General features: G+C 44.0%; 1 protein-coding gene across 1 annotated transcript in view; it reads right to left on the bottom strand.

The window, feature by feature from the left end:
• Positions 1-19379, bottom strand: part of LOC141101550 (uncharacterized) — a 62229-nt gene that overhangs the window by 26243 nt on the left and 16607 nt on the right. Inside the window, exon 5 of the mRNA XM_073590672.1 lies at positions 1770-1783. Coding sequence (XP_073446773.1) covers positions 1770-1783 — 14 coding nt within the window. The remainder of the gene's footprint in view (positions 1-1769; positions 1784-19379) is intronic.

The following is a 19379-nucleotide window of genomic DNA, read 5'->3' as shown; positions in this document are numbered from 1 at the left end:
TGAATCCGTCATCCCCTGGTCCCAGAGCAGCCAGTGTCTGAAACTCATTCTGGTGTAGCAAGTCCTGTATCCATAGTCCCCTGGATCCAGAAAGGCCAGGGCCTGAATCTCATTCCCGGAGTGACCAGTGCTTGAAGCTTGTCCATGAGTGGCCAGTGCCTGAACATTGTCATCTGGTCTATGTTCGGCCAAACCCTGTTCCAGTATCATAGACCAGAGTGTCTTAACCTTGCCCTAATCAGTGTCAGTAACCATTCTGTAGAGGTACCAGAACTTACTAGTCTGAAAAGAGACCTATCCCTATTCAGTGTCAGCGAACCTGACCCCTGGGGTCTGCAGCTGCAATATTGGGTTCTGCCCAGGAGTGGTACCTGGTGGCTACCTGCAGGTCAGTCTGTATCCACCAGTGAACACTAGGTAGCTGATTAGCTATGCACACTTCCTGAGCAGGCCCGGTCCTGTGATCCCAGCTTTCTTCAGGTCATTGACCCAGTCTTACCATGTTGTTCTGGGCTTTCTGACCTTTCTCAGAATCTTCCTTACCCCACGAGACGAGATTCTGCATGTAGCCCCAGAGCGAAGAAGACTGACAGTCAACTTGTGTTTCTTCCATTTTCCAATAATTTTGTAAACAATTGTTGCCTTTTCACCAAGCTGCTTGCCTATTGTGCTGCAGCCCACCCCAGCCTTGTGCAGGTCTGCAATTTTGTCCCTGGTGTCCTTAGACAGCTCTTTGGTCTTGGCCATGGTGGACAGATTGGCGTGTGACTGATTATCTGGAAAGGTGTCTTTTATGCAGATAACAAGTTCAAACTGGTTGCAATTAATACAGGTGAGAGCAGAGTAGCAGGGCTTTTTAAAGAAAAACTAACAGGGCTGTGAGAGTCTGAATTCTTGGTGGTTGGTCGGTGATCATATACTTATTTCATGCAATAAAATGCAATTTCATTATTTTAAAATCATACAATGTGATTTTCTGCTTTTTTTATTTTTGGATTTTCTCTCACCGTTGAATTGTACCTGTGATAAATATTACAGACTTCTCCATTCTTTGTAGGAGGGAAAACTTGTAAAATCGGCAGCGTATCAAATACTTATTTTCCGCACTGTGTCAGGATCTTGGCTGTACATGTCCTTAAAGATTCATTTCTTACATTCGCATCAAGACATTTTTCAACCAAACTGTGAAGTCGTGAGCGATGAGCACGGTGAGAGATTCCACCAAGATATTGCACCTATGGAAAAAAGAGATCAAGGACAATGGAATCCATCAATGCTTGTAGATAACGTTGGACCATTGTAAGAGATGACCCGGTGCAGGAGTACAAGAGACAAGAAAAAGAGCTGTCACTGAATGAGGGCCACAGCTTATAATGCAATTTCTGTGACTGTGTGTAATCCGTAATAGTGTTTAGATATGTCTTAGATATTGGAATTGCTGCTAAGCTTCCTCTAAGTATCAGACAATTGGCCTAACAAAATATCACGCATCTTTATATTTGCAGAAATAATGTTTCCGAGTCCTGAAACTTTTATGTATCAATAACATGTAGCGGTAAAAGGAAAACTTGTAGATATCGTAGAGACAAGGGACAAGTAAAATTGTCATTGTCAGCTCTGAATTCAGAAGGGGAGAATCAGAGGACACGGCTCATTTCATAACTCAACCGGACAGCTTCTTTATAACCAATGAATTTTTATTAAATGTTAAACAGCTACAAGTCCTACAGTCAGCGCAGAGACCATAGAGTCGGTGATAGGGGCGTCACATATGACTTGGCTCCTAGAGAAAAGGAAAAACAAGGAAAACTGAAGCACAAAAAATAGGGATCATACGACCTAAGGGGGGGTAAGAGGGAAAGGTAGACATTGCTCCATGAAACTTTAAGCTGATTTTCATCATGCCGTAATTATTTAGTTTCTAATGCAGCATAATACAATAAATAAGAGGGGTGGTATTGTGTTTAACCCCTTTCTGACATCAGACGTACTATTCCGTCCATGTGCCCTGAGCCAATTTGACCATTGACAGAATAGTACGTCTCGGCGATCGGCCGCGCACACAGGTGGTGTGCGGCCGATCGTGGCCGGGTGTCAGCTGATTCTCACAGCTGACACCCAGCACTAAGTGCCAGGAGCAGTCACAGACCACTCCCGGCATTTTAACCCCCAAAATACTGCAATCGAACACGATCACAGCATTCCTGGCGCAGTCAGAGGTCTGACAGTCCCTCTGCCTTTGGATCGGAGACCCCACAACGTGACGCGAGGTCGCGATCACTGCCATGGTAACCTGATGTTGTCACGACCAGAGCTAAGAAACTTCCTGGTCATGCGCAATGCAAGTCAGGCGGTCTCTCAGTGTCAGGGCACTGAGTGCAGCGCTGACAGCTTCTATAGCAGGGGTGGGGAACCTCAGGCCCCAGGGCCATTTACGGCCCTCGATGACCTTTTATCAGGCCTCCGAGCAGATTCTCAGGGACTGCATTCTTGGGCAGGGAGCTGTATTTTGATTGCTAGAAGCTCATTAATTTCTTCTTGCTCTGTTAGCACACACACGCAGTGTTCACTACTGAACATTGAAGGGCATGCAATGAAAGATTAAGTCATGAAACCAGTGGCAGAGTCAGGATGTACTTTGTGGGCGGAGCTTGTACAGCCCCCGAAGGATGGTATAAATATCCAAATGGCCCTTGGAAGAAAGAAGATTCCCACCCCTGTTCTATAGCATGGGGATGTTGCTTCATCTGCCTGCCATAGAAGCGATCAGCCTGCAAAAAATGACTGTCCCATGGTGGGACAAAGTGTAAAAGATAGAATGAAATGAAAAAAACATGTAACTAATTGTAGAAATAAAAAAAATAAATAGAAAATAAAAAAGTCAATATTTATTCTAACATCAAATAAATATTTGCATTAAAAAAAATCTAAACAGTACAAGTACACATATTAGGTATTGCCACGTTCATAACGACCCAACCTATAAAACTGTTCGACTAGGTAACCCCTTCAGTGAACACCATAAAAGCAAAGGCAAAAAAACAACGCTTTGTCATCATACCGCCAAGCAAAAAGTGGAAAAACACGTGATCAATAAATAAACATGGTACCGCTGAAAACGCCATCTTGTCCCGCAAAAAAAAGCCCCCATACAGTGTCATCAGCGGAAAAATAAAAAAGTTATAGCTCTCAGAAAAAAGCGATGAAAAAATATTTTTTTTTTATATAAAATAGTTTTTATTGTATAAACATAAAAAATGATATAAATGAGGTATTGCTGTAATCATAGTGATCCGAAGAATTAAACTGCTTTATCAATTTTACCACACCTGGAACGGTATAAACGCCCCCCCAAAAGAAACTCATGAATTGATGGTTTTTCTTCATTCTGCATCCAAAAATCAGAATAAAAAGCGATCAAAAAATATCAAAAAATTATAGCTCTCAAAATGTGGTGATGCAAAAACTATTTTTACAATGAAAAGCATCTTTTAGTGTGTGACAGCTGCCAAGCATAAAAACCCGCTATAGCACCTCATTCACATGTCCTGATATTTCTGGTACTGGTACTGTGGCGGCGATCGGCACAAGCAGGGGAGAATGGTGAGTCGTGTTCAGCACCTGGCACTGGGGAACAGCGCTTACTGTAACGCTTCTTCCCCGGTGTCAATGCGTGTCACATGAATGATATCCATGTGATTTATGTGTGCACGTATGCTGTTTTGTGGCCCATGCTGACATTAAAAATGGACGTCAGCGTGGTTTGCTCATGGACACACGGTCCGTGGAAACACTCTGACATGTGCACAGACCCATTCACTTGAATAGGCAAATAGTGCTCCGGTCCTCCCGAGTCTCTCCGCATGGCTGCCCAATGGTATAACATTCTGTGACACACCCATGGTGTCTATATGATCACTGCAAACCCTTGATGAATTCATTGAGGTGTAATTCATAAAATGGGGTCACTTATAGGGGGTTCTGCTGTTCTGGCACCTCATGGGCTCTCCCAGTGTGTCATGGCACCTGCAAACCTTAACAGTAAAATGTGGCGCTCCTTCCATTCTGAGCTCTGCCATGCACCTAAACTGTGGTTTACCCCAACATATGGGGTATCAGCGTACTCAGGACAATTTGCACAATAACTCTTGGGGTCCAATTTCTTCTGCTACCCTTGAGAAAATAAAAAATTGGCTTAGAAAATATCATTTTTGTGGAAAAAAATATTTTTTACTTTTATGGCTCTACGTTATAAACTTCTGTGAAGCACTTGAGGTTCAAAGTGCTCACTACACATTTAGATAAGTTCCCAGGGGGGTCTTATCTAAATAAGATAAGTTCCCTGGGGGGGGTCTAGTTTCCAAAATGGGGTCACTTGTGGGGGATTTCCACTGTTTAGGCACATCAGGGGCTCTCCAAACGTGACATGACACCGCAGACCATTCCATCAAAGTCTGCATTCTAAAACGTCACTACTTCCCTTCCGAGCCCCAATGTGCACCCATACAGTAGTTTTCTGCCACATATGGTGCATCAGTGTACTCAGGACAAATTGGACAACAACTTTTGGGGTCCAATTTCTACTGTTACCCTGGGGAAAATAAAATATTGGGGACTAAAAATCATGTTTGTGGAAAAAATGATTTTCATATTTTCACGCCCAGACGCTATAAACTTTAGTGAAACACCTGGGGGTTCAAAGTTCATATCACACATCTAGATAAGTTCCTTGGGGGGTGTATTTTCCAAAAAGGGGTCACTTGTGGGGGTTTCCACTGTTTAGGCACATCAGGGGCTATCCAAACGCAACATGGCGTCCAATCTCAATTCCAGCCAATTTTGTGTTGAAAAAGTAAAACGGCGCTCCTTCCCTTCCAAGCTCTACCATGCGCCCAAACAGTGGCTTACCCCCACATATCAGGTATCAGCGTACTCAGGACAAATTGCACAATAACTTTTGCAGTCCAAATTCTCCTGTTACCATTAGGGAAAAAAAATAATTGGATCTGAAGTAAAGTTTTTATAAAAAAAAGTTAAATGTTCATTTCTTTTTTAAAACATTCCAAAAATTCCTGTGAAGCACCAGAAGGGTTAATAAACTTCTGACATGTGGTTTTGAGCACCTTGAGGGGTGCAGTTTTCAAAATGGTATCACTTTTGGGTATTTTCTATCATATACACCCCTCAAAGTGACTTCAAATGTGATGTGGTCCCTAAAAAAAAAATGGTGTTGTAGAAATGAGAAATCACTGGTCAACTTCTAACTCTTATAACTTCCTAACGAAAAAAATTTGGTTCCAAAATTGTGTTGATGTTAAGTAGACATGTGGGAAATGTTATTAAGTCTTTTGTGTGACATAACTCTGTGATTAATGGGCATGAAAATTCAAAATTGGAAAATTGCAACATTTTCCACCAAATTTCCATTTTTTTCACAAATAAACGCAAGTCATGTCAAAGAAATTTTACCACTAACATGAAGTACAATATGTCATGAGAAAAGCCGGATTACTTACCGGTAATGCTCTTTTAATGAGTCCACGACAGCACCCACTGGAGGTATCGGATCCGCCCATTTGGAACAGGAAACCCTACAGGAAAGATAAAAGGGGCGGTCCGCCTTTCCTCCTCAGTTTTACGTTTCAGAGTACCAGAAGGACCGCCAAGGATTAGGCAATGTTCTCTTATTTTAACATCTTTCTTATCCATTATTTGGTAATACTTTAACTATTGATATCTTTAGGGGGGGAAGTGAACGGGTGCTGTCGTGGACTCATTAAAAGAGCATTACCGGTAAGTAATCCGGCTTTTTACTCTTCGCCACGACAGCACCCACTGGAGAGATTCCAGAGACCATCACCTGGGTGGGACCACCGTGCCAAGGATAGTCCTGCCAAAGCTTAAGTCAGAGGTTGATGACAGATCAAGTCTGTAGTGCTTATAGAAGGTAGAAGGGGATGACCAAACTGCCGCCTTACATATAGTTTCAATCGGAACATCTCCCTTTTCCGCCCAAGAGGTTGCCATTGCTCTGGTGGAATGCGCCCTGATGTTCCCTGGAGGATCTTCGTTTTTTGCGGAGTAGGCTAAACGAATGGCCTCTCTGATCCACCGGGAAATGGTGCTCTTCGTGACTCCATACCCCTTCTTACAGCCCTGAAATGAAACAAATAGGGCCCTGCTCTGCCTCCAACTGTTGGACCTCTCAATATATTTTAGGACAGCTCTTTTGACGTCCAGAGTATGGAACTTCTGCTCTTCCGGAGTAGAGGGATTTTTATAGAAGGTTGGGAGGAGTATCTCCTGAGATCTATGATATTTTGTTGCCACTTTTGGCAGGTAGGCAGGGTCAGGTTTTAATACTAATCTGTCTTGGTATTCTTGGAAAAAAGGTGGATCTATTGACAAGGCTTGAATATCACCCACTCTTCTAGCTGAGGTCAGTGATACTAAGAGGGCCATTTTAAGTGCTAAGTATTTAAAGGGTATTGTGTCGATCGGCTCAAAGGGGTCTACCGTTAGGGCGTCTAAGACCAGATTTAGATCCCATGTAGGGACGGAGGGTATGTGGATTGGGGCTATTCGTTCACATGCTGTAATGAAACGAGTTATCCACTTGTTGCCCGCTATATTATGGCCATATAGTGCTCCTAATGCCGATATTTGTACTCTCAGTGTATTTACTGCTAAGCCTAAGTGTTTCCCCTTCTGCAGAAATTCCAAGATTGGGATTATCGGAACTTCTGTTGTATGAGGTACTGTATGGAATTGAAGAAATTTTTTCCATATTCTAGTATAAATCTGGGTCGTGGACTGTTTTCTACTTTGTAGTAGTGTAGCAATTAAGGACTCCGAGAATCCTCTTGTCCTCAATAACTGCCTCTCAAATTCCACGCCGTCAAGTGCAAGCTGAGCACTTGAGGGTGGAAAAAGGGGCCCTGGGAGAGTAGATTGGCAGTCGGAAGGATCCAAGGATCTGTTATCGACATAATCTGCAGCCACGAAAACCACGGTCTTTTTGGCCAGAACGGTGCTATTAAGATTATTCTGGCTTTGTCATCTCTGATCTTCCGAATTACTTGAGGTAGGAGGATCAATGGAGGGAACGCATACGCTAGGTTGAAATTCCATGGAGCTAGAAAGGCGTCCAGTATGTTTGGGTGATCTGACGGAGATAGGGAGGCAAAGGTTTTTATCTGCCTGTTCTCCCTTGTGGCGAAAAGATCCACCTCGGGTTGTCCCCATGCGGCTACTATGTCCCTGAAGACCTTCCGATTGAGGCACCACTCTCCTTGTCGTAGAGTGTGACGGCTTAGGAAGTCTGCCTTTTGATTGCTCTCGCCTCTTATATGAAGGGCCGAGAGGGACAAAAATTAGTTTTCTGCTAAGTTTAAAATTTTTGCCGCTGAAGACATCAGAGTCTCTGATCGAGTTCCTCCTTGTCTGTTTATATATGCCACTGTGGTGGTATTGTCCGACAGGATCCTTACATGCTTCTGTTGGAGCTGCGGAAGGAAGTTGTATAGAGCATAGAACACTGCAGTCAGTTCTTTTAAATTAGATGAGTAATCACATTCCTCTTTACTCCACCTTCCCTGATAAAACCCATTCTCCATGTGGGCTCCCCAGCCCTGGGGACTGGCATCGGTGGTTACAATACAGGATGGAACTATAACCCATGGGACTCCTGAACATAAATGGTCATCGTCTAACCACCACTCTAGGGAAGTCAAGACTTCTTGTGACAGGGTTATTTTGCTCTGTAAATGACCACTATGTCGTTTATCCTCCTGGAGGATTTGGTGTTGTAGTGTACGGACATGGTACTGGGCCCACCGGACTGCCGGGGTGCAAGAATTTAGTGATCCTAATAGTGACATTGCTCCTCTTAAGGATACACGTGGTTTAACTATAGCTGCTTGTATTTTTTGTTTTATGAGGATGATTTTTACCTGGGGTAGTAGACATCTCTGGGTCAAGGAATCTAGTTGAAATCCTAGAAAAGTCTGGAGAGATTGCGGATCGAGTCTGGACTTTTGGATATTGATGATCCAGCCAAGGCTCTGAAAAGAGGAGACTGCGTCAGTCACGCGTTCAGTACATTGTTTGACTGAATTCCCAATTACTAGGAAGTCGTCTAGATATGGTACAATTAGTGTGTCCTTTTGGCGAAGGTAGGCCATCACTTCTGCCATCACCTTGGTAAATATTCTTGGTGCCGTGGAAAGCCCGAAGGGCATGGCCGCGTATTGGAAATGACGAATCCTGCCCTCGACTTCCACTGCGACTCTTAGGTATTTCTGGAATCTGTTGTGTATAGGGAGATGATAATAAGCATCTTTTAAATCAATCCCTGCCATTACGCAATTTGGAAAAAGAAGCTTTATAGTGGATCTAATCGATTCCATTTTGAACTTATACTTTTTTATAAATGAATTTAGCTTCTTTAAATTAATAATGGTTCTAAATGTACCGTCTGGTTTAGACACCAAAAACAAGGGAGAGTAAAAGCCTCTACCCTGTTGTTCCTCAGGGACGTCAACTAAAACTTTTTTAGCTAGCAGGACTCGAATCTCGTCTTCGAGAGCCTTTTGCTGAAGTGAGGAATTAAGGCGAGTTATAACAAAGAACTCATAGGGGATTCGAAGGAATTCAATCTTTATTCCTTCCTTGATTATATTCAAAATCCATGGGTTTGACGTAATTTGTTCCCATTTGGTAAAAAAAAATTTTAATCTGCCCCCAACCGGTGGGTCTAAACTTTTAATTTTTCTCTCTCCTATATGTTGGCCCTCTGAAGATGGTACCCTTCTGCTTTTCGTCTTTCGTGGCCCATCTCGTTCTGTCCGATTGTCTTCTTCTCCCGAATGGCCGTCTTTTAAAGGTTTTCCTATAAAACGGAATGGGAGAATCACTGAAGGCCTTTTTTCTTTCTTTTGCCTTGGCGAGAATTTCGTCTAAGGCTTTTCTGAAGAGGAACTCACCCTCGCATGGGGTTGCACTAATTTTGGATTTTGACTGTGCATCCCCTTTCCAGCTTTTTATCCAAAGCGCGCGTCTGGCGTTATTCACCAGGGCTGCCGACCTTGCTGCCAGTCTTAGGGTGTCCGCTGAAGCGTCTGCCATAAAGGCAGCTGCCCCTCTTATCAACGGGATGGCTGCACGCAGTTTCTCTCTTGACACTCTTTGCTCAATCTGCTGGTCTAATTGATCTAGCCATACCAGCATTGACCTAGCAGTACATGTGCTGGCTATTGCGGGTTTGAATACCCCGGTGGTGGACTCCCAGGACCTTTTGAGCGAAGATTCAGCCTTTCGGTCCAATGGGTCTGCTAACAATCCTGCGTCCTCGACCGGGATCGAGGTTTGTTTGGAAGTGGAGGATATGACAGCGTCCACTTTTGGTATTTTAGACCATTTTAATAGATCTTCATCAGTGAACGGGTACTTCCGTTTTGAAGCGGATGGGAGAAAACCCCTCTGGTCGTGTTTTTCCCATTCCCTTTTGATGAGATCTTTAATTGCCGGTATTACTGGAAATGGTCTCCTCTTTTTTTCTGCCAATCCCGCAAACATAATGTCCTGCGCGGTCTGGGCTCCCCTTTCCTCTTCACACCCCATAGTGTTTCTAACCGCTTTTACCAGGTTATCTACGCTGTCCAGAGGAAAACATGCGCGTCCTTCCGCCTCCGAGGATGATGATGAGGACGTGGATGCGGAGTCTGAGTTTAAATCCTGTTCTTCCTCTGACTCTGAACTAACAATAACCTGTTTTCTATGACTGGACTCTGCGGGAGTGCTGGCGCGGTTGATGGCTTGTATTTCCTCCCTAATTATGGCTCGGATATCCTGAGAAGATATCGTCGACCCCTGCCTGGTCTCTTTAATGCATTGTTTGCAGAGCTTTTTGGGGTAGGAGTCAGGGAGAGGCTCTGAACATAATGCGCATTCTTTATGTTTTGTTTTTCCTTTTTTCTTTGACTAAAACGGGAGGTCAAAGGTAAAGAGGGGGGGGGAGGGGGGGGGAGGAGAGGAGGTTAGCTTAATAGGTAGAGCATATGCTTTGCACACTCACCCAGTGAAGCTTAATACCGGTTCAGATGGCTGAGACGGTTTGGATCGGGTTTCTGCTGCCTCGCTCCTGCGGGCAGTCTCCGTCCTGGCGCTGCGGTCCCTGGTGGAGTTGCCCCCAGCTGAATCCCCTGCTGGGGTCTGCGACTCTGCGGGGGACGACATGTTCCAACGTTGCAGCGCTGTTTTATCTGTATCCATATCGTAGCCCCGGAAGTCGCCAGTCACAGGGCGCATGCGCCGCGTCATCGCCATCTTACCCCGGAAGTTCAACCATTACTTCCGGGGTATAGGAGCGTCGGGCGCCGGCCTGCTCCCGCGCCACCGCAATAAACACACGCGGCTCGCGCGCACATGGCCTCACCATCCACGCTATACCCCCACCGATGGGGATGGGGGGGAGGATCTCCCGGATGCCAGACCGGCGCGCTCCCTGGTAAGACCGGGCGGCCCTCCCCGGACCCGGCCATTACCATTATGCCACCAGACGAGGGGGGAGCCGTCAAACGGAGTCTCCCCCGACGCTGCCTCCGGACCGCAGCCCCTGCCGTTCCCGAAGAGACCGCACAGGCGGATGCATGGCCCAGGTAAGATCCTGCAGGATCCTGCTCCATTTGGAACAGGAAACCAAAAACTGAGGAGGAAAGGCGGACCGCCCCTTTTATCTTTCCTGTAGGGTTTCCTGTTCCAAATGGGCGGATCCGATACCTCCAGTGGGTGCTGTCGTGGCGAAGAGTAAAAACAATGTCAGAATCACCAGGATCCATGGAAGCGTTCCAGAGTTATGACCTCATAAAGGGACAGTGGTCAGAATTGTAAAAATTGGCCCGGGCATTAACGTGCAAACCACCCTTGGGAGTAAAGGGGTTAATGGCTAACTGAAAAGATGGTAACACATTGCAAGCTTTCCAGACTACTCAGGTCTCTTCAGGCATAGAATAATACAAAATCTGAAGAATCACATAGCACAGACATAATGCAATAGGTAAGACAAATGACGTGAAGTAGAACTATCATTATGGGGGAGGGATAAACAGTGGTGGCCATAAATATTGGAACAGTTCATAGATTAGGAGTGTGAAAGTTTTATTGTCCCCTGATAGGGGTCTGGTTCTGTGTTGTGATGCCCCACAATGTCTGAGGAGAAAATTCCTTAATTGATATTAGACATGAATCCATGCGACACATTCATTCCTGCATTGAGAGTGTCAAAGACTGTCATGAGTTTATACTCCCAGATCCTTCTGTTTCTCTGAGATTTGAAGTTACCTTTTTCATACAAGTAATTTCATGTCCATGGTGCTGTGATCAGGGCTACAAAAATGTTTTGCCACAGGTAGATCTATTCTTTTTTCTCTTATTGTGTAGTTGTGAGAATTCATCCTTGTTCTAAGCTTTTGCCCTGTCTCTCCCACATACAGACCCCCCAGTTGGACAGTTGGTACAAATAATTAAGTACACCACTCTTAATTCTTTGACGCCCCCGGAAGAAGCAGGCGGCGAAACACGCGTCGGGGTGAGGGGACGCTGGATCACACTTGTAATTAGAGGTAATATTACTTTTTCATTCCTTGTGCTCTGTGCATATCGGCATATTTATGATCAGGATTCTTGACGTTCTCATTGTGTCCATGTTATTTTACACGGTTATAGTATATATGCCTTTAGCCTCTGAGTGGTTTCCCTTATACCCTTAGGGGAGGGATATTTTGGATATCATTGATCTTGTTCAGACATTGTATATGGGTTCTGACTGTATGGAATAAATATTATAATTATTGATATAAGAATTGATATGTACTGTCATGTGATTGGTTCATACATGTCAGTCTTACATTGTCTCCTCATGATTACTTAAGTGTGTACGGTGTCCCCTATTACGGCATTATGCTTTTGTCACTTTTAGAATTTTTGAATAAAATGAATTTTTAATATTATTGGGATTTCTTCCTTGTTCCATGTTTATATTGATGGGATTTGTGATACGGATTTGCGTGATTTGCCCTTTTGGATTAGGTTTTGGGACATTGTAGTTATTCTATTTGTACACTTAACAAGTGTCCCTCATTTAGTATTTACATAAAGGGTAAGAATGGAGATGAGAACAAGTAGCATTACTTGATTAAACTATTTGCATAGTTTTTCCCTCTCTGCTTTAGAAGTCAACAAACTGGCTCCATAACACAATGCATAATTAGCATATCAGCAAACATCACTAGTGATCAAGGATAAGCGCACAATAAAAGTCAATATTACCGACTTACAAACAAAAGTCTGTTTTCTTGACCAACTAGAAATTAAACACTTAAAATTAAGGCCAACATACAGATAACATTCTATTATTCTTTATTTGCTATAAATAGTTGTCTGGTTAATTAAGGAACACTGCTGTATGTCTTCACAATGGCAAAAGTTAAAAAAAAAAAAAAAAAAGTTTATAAAAATATTAAAAAAGTAAAAAAAAATATGAAAGTTCAAATTCCCCTTTTGCCCCATTTAAAATAAAACAATAAAAAATACATATTTGGTATTGCTGCATTCAGAATCACCCGATCTATCAACATAAAAAAAGAATTAACCCGATCACTAAATGGCGTAATGAGATAAAACGTAAAAAATGCCAGAATTAAGTTTTTTTGGTCGCCACACTATTACATTAAAATACAATAACAGGCGATCAGAAGATTGTATCTGCACCAAAATGGTATCATTAAAAACGTCCGCTCGGGCCACAAAAAATAAGTCTTCACCCAACCCAAGATCATGAAAAATGAAGATGCGACGGGTATCGGAAAATGGCGCAATTCTTTCATACTTTACCTAATTAAGATGAGTTAATTTTACTGATAAATGTTTGTTTTTGGTCGTTTATTTTCTGTTGGTATTTGGTTTATTCTATAAAACTCCCATATAATATATCATTCTTGAACACACGCCACGCGCATCATGTTTTTGTACAATTTGTGAATAATATACACTCACTGGCCACTTTATTAGGTACACCATGCTAGTAAGGGGTTGGACCCCCTTTTGCCTTCAGAACTGCCTCAATTCTTCGTGGCAGAGATTCAACAAGGTGCTGGAAGCATTCCTCAGAGATTTTGGACCATATTGACATGATGGCATCACACAGTTGGCGCAGATTTGTCTGCTGCACATCCCTGATGCGAATCTCCCGTTCCACCACATCCCAAAGATGCTCTATTGGATTGAGATCTCGTGACTGAGGAGGCCATTTGAGTACAGTAAACTCATTGTCATGTTCAAGAAACCAATCTGAGATGATTCGAGCTTTATGACATGGCGCATTATCCTGCTGAAAGTAGCCATCAGATGTTGGGTACATTGTGGTCATAAAGGGATGGACATGGTCAGCAACAATACTCAGGTAGGCTGTGGCGTTGCAACGATGCTCAATTGGTACCAAGGGGCCCAAAGAGTGCCCAGAAAAAATTCCCCACACCATGACACCACCACCACCAGCCTGAACCGTTGATACAAGGCAGGATGGATCCATGCTTTCATGTTGTTTACGCCAAATTCTGACCCTACCATCCGAATGTCGCAGCAGAAATCGAGACTCATCAGACCAGGCAACGTTTTTCCAATCTTCTACTGTCCAATTTCGATGAGCTTGTGCAAATTGTAGCCTCAGTTTCCTGTTCTTAGCTGAGAGGAGTGGTACCCAGTGTGGTCTTCTGCTGCTGTAGCCCATCTGCCTCAAAGTTCGACGCACTGTGCGTTCAGAGATGCTCTTCTGCCTACCTTGGTTGTAATGGGTGGCAATTTGAGTCACTGTTGCCTTTCTATCAGCTCGAACCAGTCTGCCCATTCTCCTCTGACCTCTGGCATCAACATGGCATTTCCGGCCACAGAACTGCCGCTCACTGGATTTTTTTTCTTTTTCGGACCATTCTCTGTAAACCCTAGAGATGGTTGTGCGTGAAAATCCCAGTAGATCAGCAGTTTCTGAAATTCTCAGACCAGCCCTTCTGGCACCAACAATCATGCCACGTTCAAAGGCACTCAAATCACCTTTCTTCCCCATACTGATGCTCGGTTTGAACTGCAGGAGATTGTCTTGACCATGTCTACATGCCTAAATGCACTGAGTTGCCGCCATGTGATTGGCTGATTAGAAATTAAGTCTTAACACACAGTTGGACAGGTGTACCTAATAAAGTGGCCAGTGAGTGTATATAGGTTCTCCTCGTCTGAGTTATTTTTGATGGCCCACAAAATACGATTTTCCTGTCATTCATTTCTCACACTCTAGGTATAATAATGACTTTTCCCCGTGTGGGATTTTTGATGTTTGAAAACGTTGTCGGTACCTGCTTTCTGGGGTCTCTTGAGGTTTTTATGTCATGTGAGCCCTGTGCCCAATCAGCGCTGACATCACTGTCCCCACCTTCGGACAAATCAAGCATCATGAGGCCGTCAGAGAGCAGTCGCAGCCCTGGCTTCCTGCTGATGTTCAGACCAAAGGAAGGAGCAGTGAAGCTGCCGCTGATTGGGTGCAGGGCTCGTGTGATGTGAGAACCTCACATTAGCCCCGGGACCGTGAGTCTCAACACCACTGAAGTGGAGCCGGCCCGCCAGTGGAGTGTGTTTTTATTTTAATGAGGTCAAACGTGAGGAATGAGTTCACTGAGAAAAAAAAAAAAGATATATATACTGTATTTTTTGGACTATAAAACACACCTAGGTTTAGAGGAAATTAGGAAAAAAAATTGAAGCAAAAATTGTGGTTAATTCTGTACTTAATATCCCCTATCCTGGTATATATGGTCCCCTCATCCCTACCCTGGTATACATAGATCCCTCATCCCTATACTAGTATGCATGGCCCCATCCTTATCCTGGTTTGCAGGGCTCCCATCATGTCGTAGTATGCATGGCCCTCATCCTTATCCTGGTATGCAGCGTCCCCATTTTGTCCTAGTATGCAGGGTCCCATCCCTATTCTGGCATGATTGGCCCCATCCCGCTCCTGGTATGCATGGCCCCCATCCTTATCCTGGTATGCAGGGCACCATCACTATTCGGGTATGACTGGCCCCCCATTCCAGTCCTGGTATGCATAGCCCAATCCTTATAATTGGCCCCATCACAAAACATTAAAAAAAAGCATTACACTTACCTACCCGGCGCTCCCTTGCTGAATCCTGCTCTGATACCAGCAACTGCTTTATGCTTGTAAGCAGCACATGGCAGGGACATAATGCGTTGCTCACAAGCAGAGCACAGCTGCCAGAGTACTCGCCTTTAAAACTATATCAACATTATGAACATAAAAAAGGCTTCTCCCCTATGTGATGTCTCTAATGTTTATTAACAGTTGATTTCCAAGTAAAATATTTCCCACATTAAGAAAATGAAAACGGCTTCTCCTCTGTGTGACTGCTCTGATGTCTAACAAGAAGCGCTTTCCGGTTAAAATATTTCCCACAATCTGAACAGGAAAAAGGCTTCTCCCCTGTGTGAGTTCTATGGTGTATATCAAGATTACATTTCTGGTTAAAACATTTCCCACATTCTGAACAGGAAAAAGGCTTCTCTCCTGTGTGAGTTCTTTGGTGTATATCAAGATTACATTTCTGGTTAAAACATTTCCCACATTCTGAACATGAAAAAGGCTTCTCCCCTGTGTGAGTTCTCTGGTGACTAACAAGATGCCATTTCTGGTTAAAACATTTCCCACATTCTGAACAGGAAAAAGGCTTCTCCCCTGTGTGAGTTCTCTGGTGAATAAGAAAAAGTTTTTTTTTGTGAAAACATTTCCCACATTCTGAACATGAAAAAGGCTTCTCCCCTGTGTGAGTTCTATGGTGAGCAACAAGCAGTGATTTACGTGCAAAATATTTCCCACATTCTGAACATGAAAATGACTTCTTTGCTTTAGGAGAAGTTTGTTTTTTATTGCCTCTTTTGTGACTTTGATTTTTCTTAGTAGTCAGTAATGAATCAGAAGATGGGACCTGTTTCATAGGACCAGATGACAGATCTTTGCTGTGAATGGATGATGATATATCTGGAGTAATAGCAATCACTTCAGTTGTATCTTGTAGGATCTCAAGATCATCAGATTTCAAAATTGAAGATGTCAGCTGTCCATCTGATCTCCTGGTACAGTCATCTGCTAAAATAAAAAAACAATTATTTTTAATAAAATATCCTTGAGTTTTATATCTTTGAACGTTTCTACTTGAACTGTCCATAAAAATGGCAAGCTATGTAAAAAACTTTAATTATTTACCAAGACAATGAGAGTTCACAGTCTAATAGAAAATCTTGTTGGATGAGCCAGTAGTGTGTGGTGTTCAACTGTTGGTTCATTCTGCCTCCCAAATATCGAATAAAAAGAAACCAATCAATGTTATGTAGGCGAAAATAATACCAATTCTCATCTCACAAAAACAAGTCCCCACTCAGGTCCATCATCTGTCAATGGAAAAACAGAGGTTCCCGCACTATTAGTGGCTCAAAGGCTGTTGAAAAGCAACAAGGTTTCCATAAGCCAATCCTGCAAAATCCGCTCTCACTTCGGAGTCTTGCAGTGTGCGCAAACAACATTTAGGATCCCTGTATTTAGCAATATTATAGTGAGAAGAATCCACTTAATTTGTGGTGTGTGTCTCCTGGAGCACAATCTGGGCACTATGTGCTGGGTAATAAAATGGCAAATGTGTAATTTTCACTCCAACATCCACTGCGTGTTAATTTCCGGAAAGGGGCTGTGGAGTCAAAATATTCACTCCTCCTACACACGTGGTCAAAATTGTTGGTACCCCTCGTTTAATGACAGAAAAACCCACAATGGTCACAGAAATAACTTTAATCTGACAAAAGTAGAAATAAATCAAAAATCTATGAAAATGAGCAGATGAAAGTCTGACATTGCTTTTCAGCCAGGCTTCCACAGAATTTTTTAAAAATTAAAACTCATGAAACCACCATGGTTACTTACCGGTAGCCGGTTTTTCCGGAACCCATGACAGCACCACATGAGAGAGGGATCCGCCCCGCCAGGACAGGAACCTACTGAAACATAAGGGGCGGCACCTCTCCCCCGCTTCAGTTGGATTACAGAGCACTTGAGAGGACTTCCCGGTTAGTTACATATTTATCCAACACCACATCACACAAATACACCCGACTATTGTGCACACCCAAACGGTGAAAAGGGGGGGGAATATACGGGTGCTGTCATGGGTTACGGAAAAACCGGCTACCGGTAAGTAACCATGGTGGTTTTCCCTTCACCCATGACAGCACCACATGAGAGATTCTGGAGACTTCGAACACCTTAGGGAGGGACCACCGCTTGCAGCACCCTTCTACCAAAGGTCAAGTCAGCCGAGGAGGATAGATTTAGTCTATAGTGTCTAAGGAAAGTTGAGGGTGAGGCCCAGGTAGCGGCCTTACAAATTTGATCTATTGACACCTCTGCTTTCTCAGCCCAGGAGGTCGCCACGGCTCTGGTGGAATGAGCCTTGATGCCGTCAGGAACCGGGACGCCACTAGCTGAATAGGCTACACTAATGGCCTCCCTAATCCATCGGGCAATAGTCCCTTTTGACACTCCATAACCTTTCCTAGCACCCTGGAAGGCTACAAATAGGGACTGGGACCTCCTCCACTGGCTGGTTATAGACATATACTCTACTAGGGTTCTTTTAACGTCTAGGCTATGAAATTTCTCCTCCCCTGGGTTTTTCGGATTCTCGCAAAAGGAAGGGAGGACAATTTCTTAGTTACTACTTTCGGCAAGTAAGCAGGGTCTGTTCTCATCACCACCCTATCCTGGTATATCTGGGTATATGGTGGGTTGACTGAAAGGGCCTGCAGGTCACTAACTCTACGTGCCGACGTTAGAGCTACCAAAATGATGGTTTTTAGGGTGAGATTTTTAGTTGAAATCTGCTGTATGGGTTTAAACGGCTCCTTCGTAAGGGATTCCAGTACCAGATTTAGATCCCATGGAGCTATTTTCGGTAAGGAAACTGGCCTAGATCTGTGGCAAGATTTTATGAACCTGGCTACCCATCTGTCTGCTGCTATGTTGCAATTGTATAATGCACCCAGCGCTGAAACCTGTACCTTTAGGGTATTAACCGCCAGGCCTAGCTGTAAGCCTGCCTGCATGAACTCCAAGATGGACTTGATTGGGGGTTCTTGACCTAACGGTTTTCCCAGGAATTGAAGGAATTTCTTCCACGTCCTGCCATATATGTTGGTTGTTATTGGTTTCCTACTTTTCATTAGAGTAGTCACCAACCCCGGGGAAAACCCTTTATCTCTCAAAAGCGCCCTCTCAAATTCCACACCGTCAGATGGAGCCCCTTGACTTGTTTGTGGAATATCGGCCCCTGAGCTAATAAATCTGGAATTTCTGGCAGTACCCACGGGTCCGAGAGAGACATCCTTTGTAGTAGTGAAAACCACGGTCTTTTTGGCCAGAACGGGGCTATGAGGATTACTCTGGCTTGCTCGTCTCTTATCTTTCTTACCACTGCCGGGATTAACGCTATCGGGGGAAAGGCGTAGCTTAGTTTGAACCGCCACGGGATTTGTAGAGCGTCTACTGCCCACGGGTTTTCCCTTGGGTTTAATGAGCAGAACCTTCTCACTTGCCGGTTGTTTTTGGTAGCAAAGAGGTCGATCACTGGTTGCCCCCATACCTGTACTATCCTCTGGAATATTATACGATTTAAGACCCACTCTCCCTGTTTTAATTTGTTGCGGCTTAGAAAGTCGGCTTGAACATTTTCTGTCCCTCTGATGTGTAGGGCTGTTAGGGAGGTTAGATGTTGTTCTGCTTTGAGGAAGATTCTTTTGGCTTCGTCCATTAGGGAGTTTGACCTTGTCCCTCCCTGGTGGTTGACATACGCCACTGCCACCCTGTTGTCTGACATAATCCGGACGTTTTGACCCTGAAACATGGGGATAAATGCCTCTAGGGCTTTGTTTATCGCTCTTAACTCTCTTAAGTTGGAGGAAGCCTTCTGCTCTATGTGACCCCAGGACCCTTGGGCCATATGTTCTCTCAGGTGTGCCCCCCATCCCGAGGAGCTTGCGTCCGTCAATATTACATCAGACACGGGCCTGTGCCACAACGTTCCTCCTGCTAAATTTGTGCCGTCTAGCCACCAAGTGAGAGAGTTTTCCCCCTTTCGGAAAGTTCCAGCTTCCCCTCTAAACGCCCTTTCAATCGTCTCTGGGCTGACAAGATTTCCGCCTGCAGTTGCCGGGTATGAAACTGTGCCCAGTTGACCGCCGGGATACAGGCTGTTAGCGTGCCCAAC

Source organism: Dendrobates tinctorius, unplaced genomic scaffold (assembly GCF_039654945.1).
Source record: "Dendrobates tinctorius isolate UK_male_01 unplaced genomic scaffold, ASM3965494v1 ptg000119l, whole genome shotgun sequence".
Lineage (NCBI taxonomy): Eukaryota > Metazoa > Chordata > Amphibia > Anura > Dendrobatidae > Dendrobates > Dendrobates tinctorius.
Note: the sequence above shows the minus strand (reverse complement) of the source record. Positions and strands in the feature narration are given on the sequence as shown.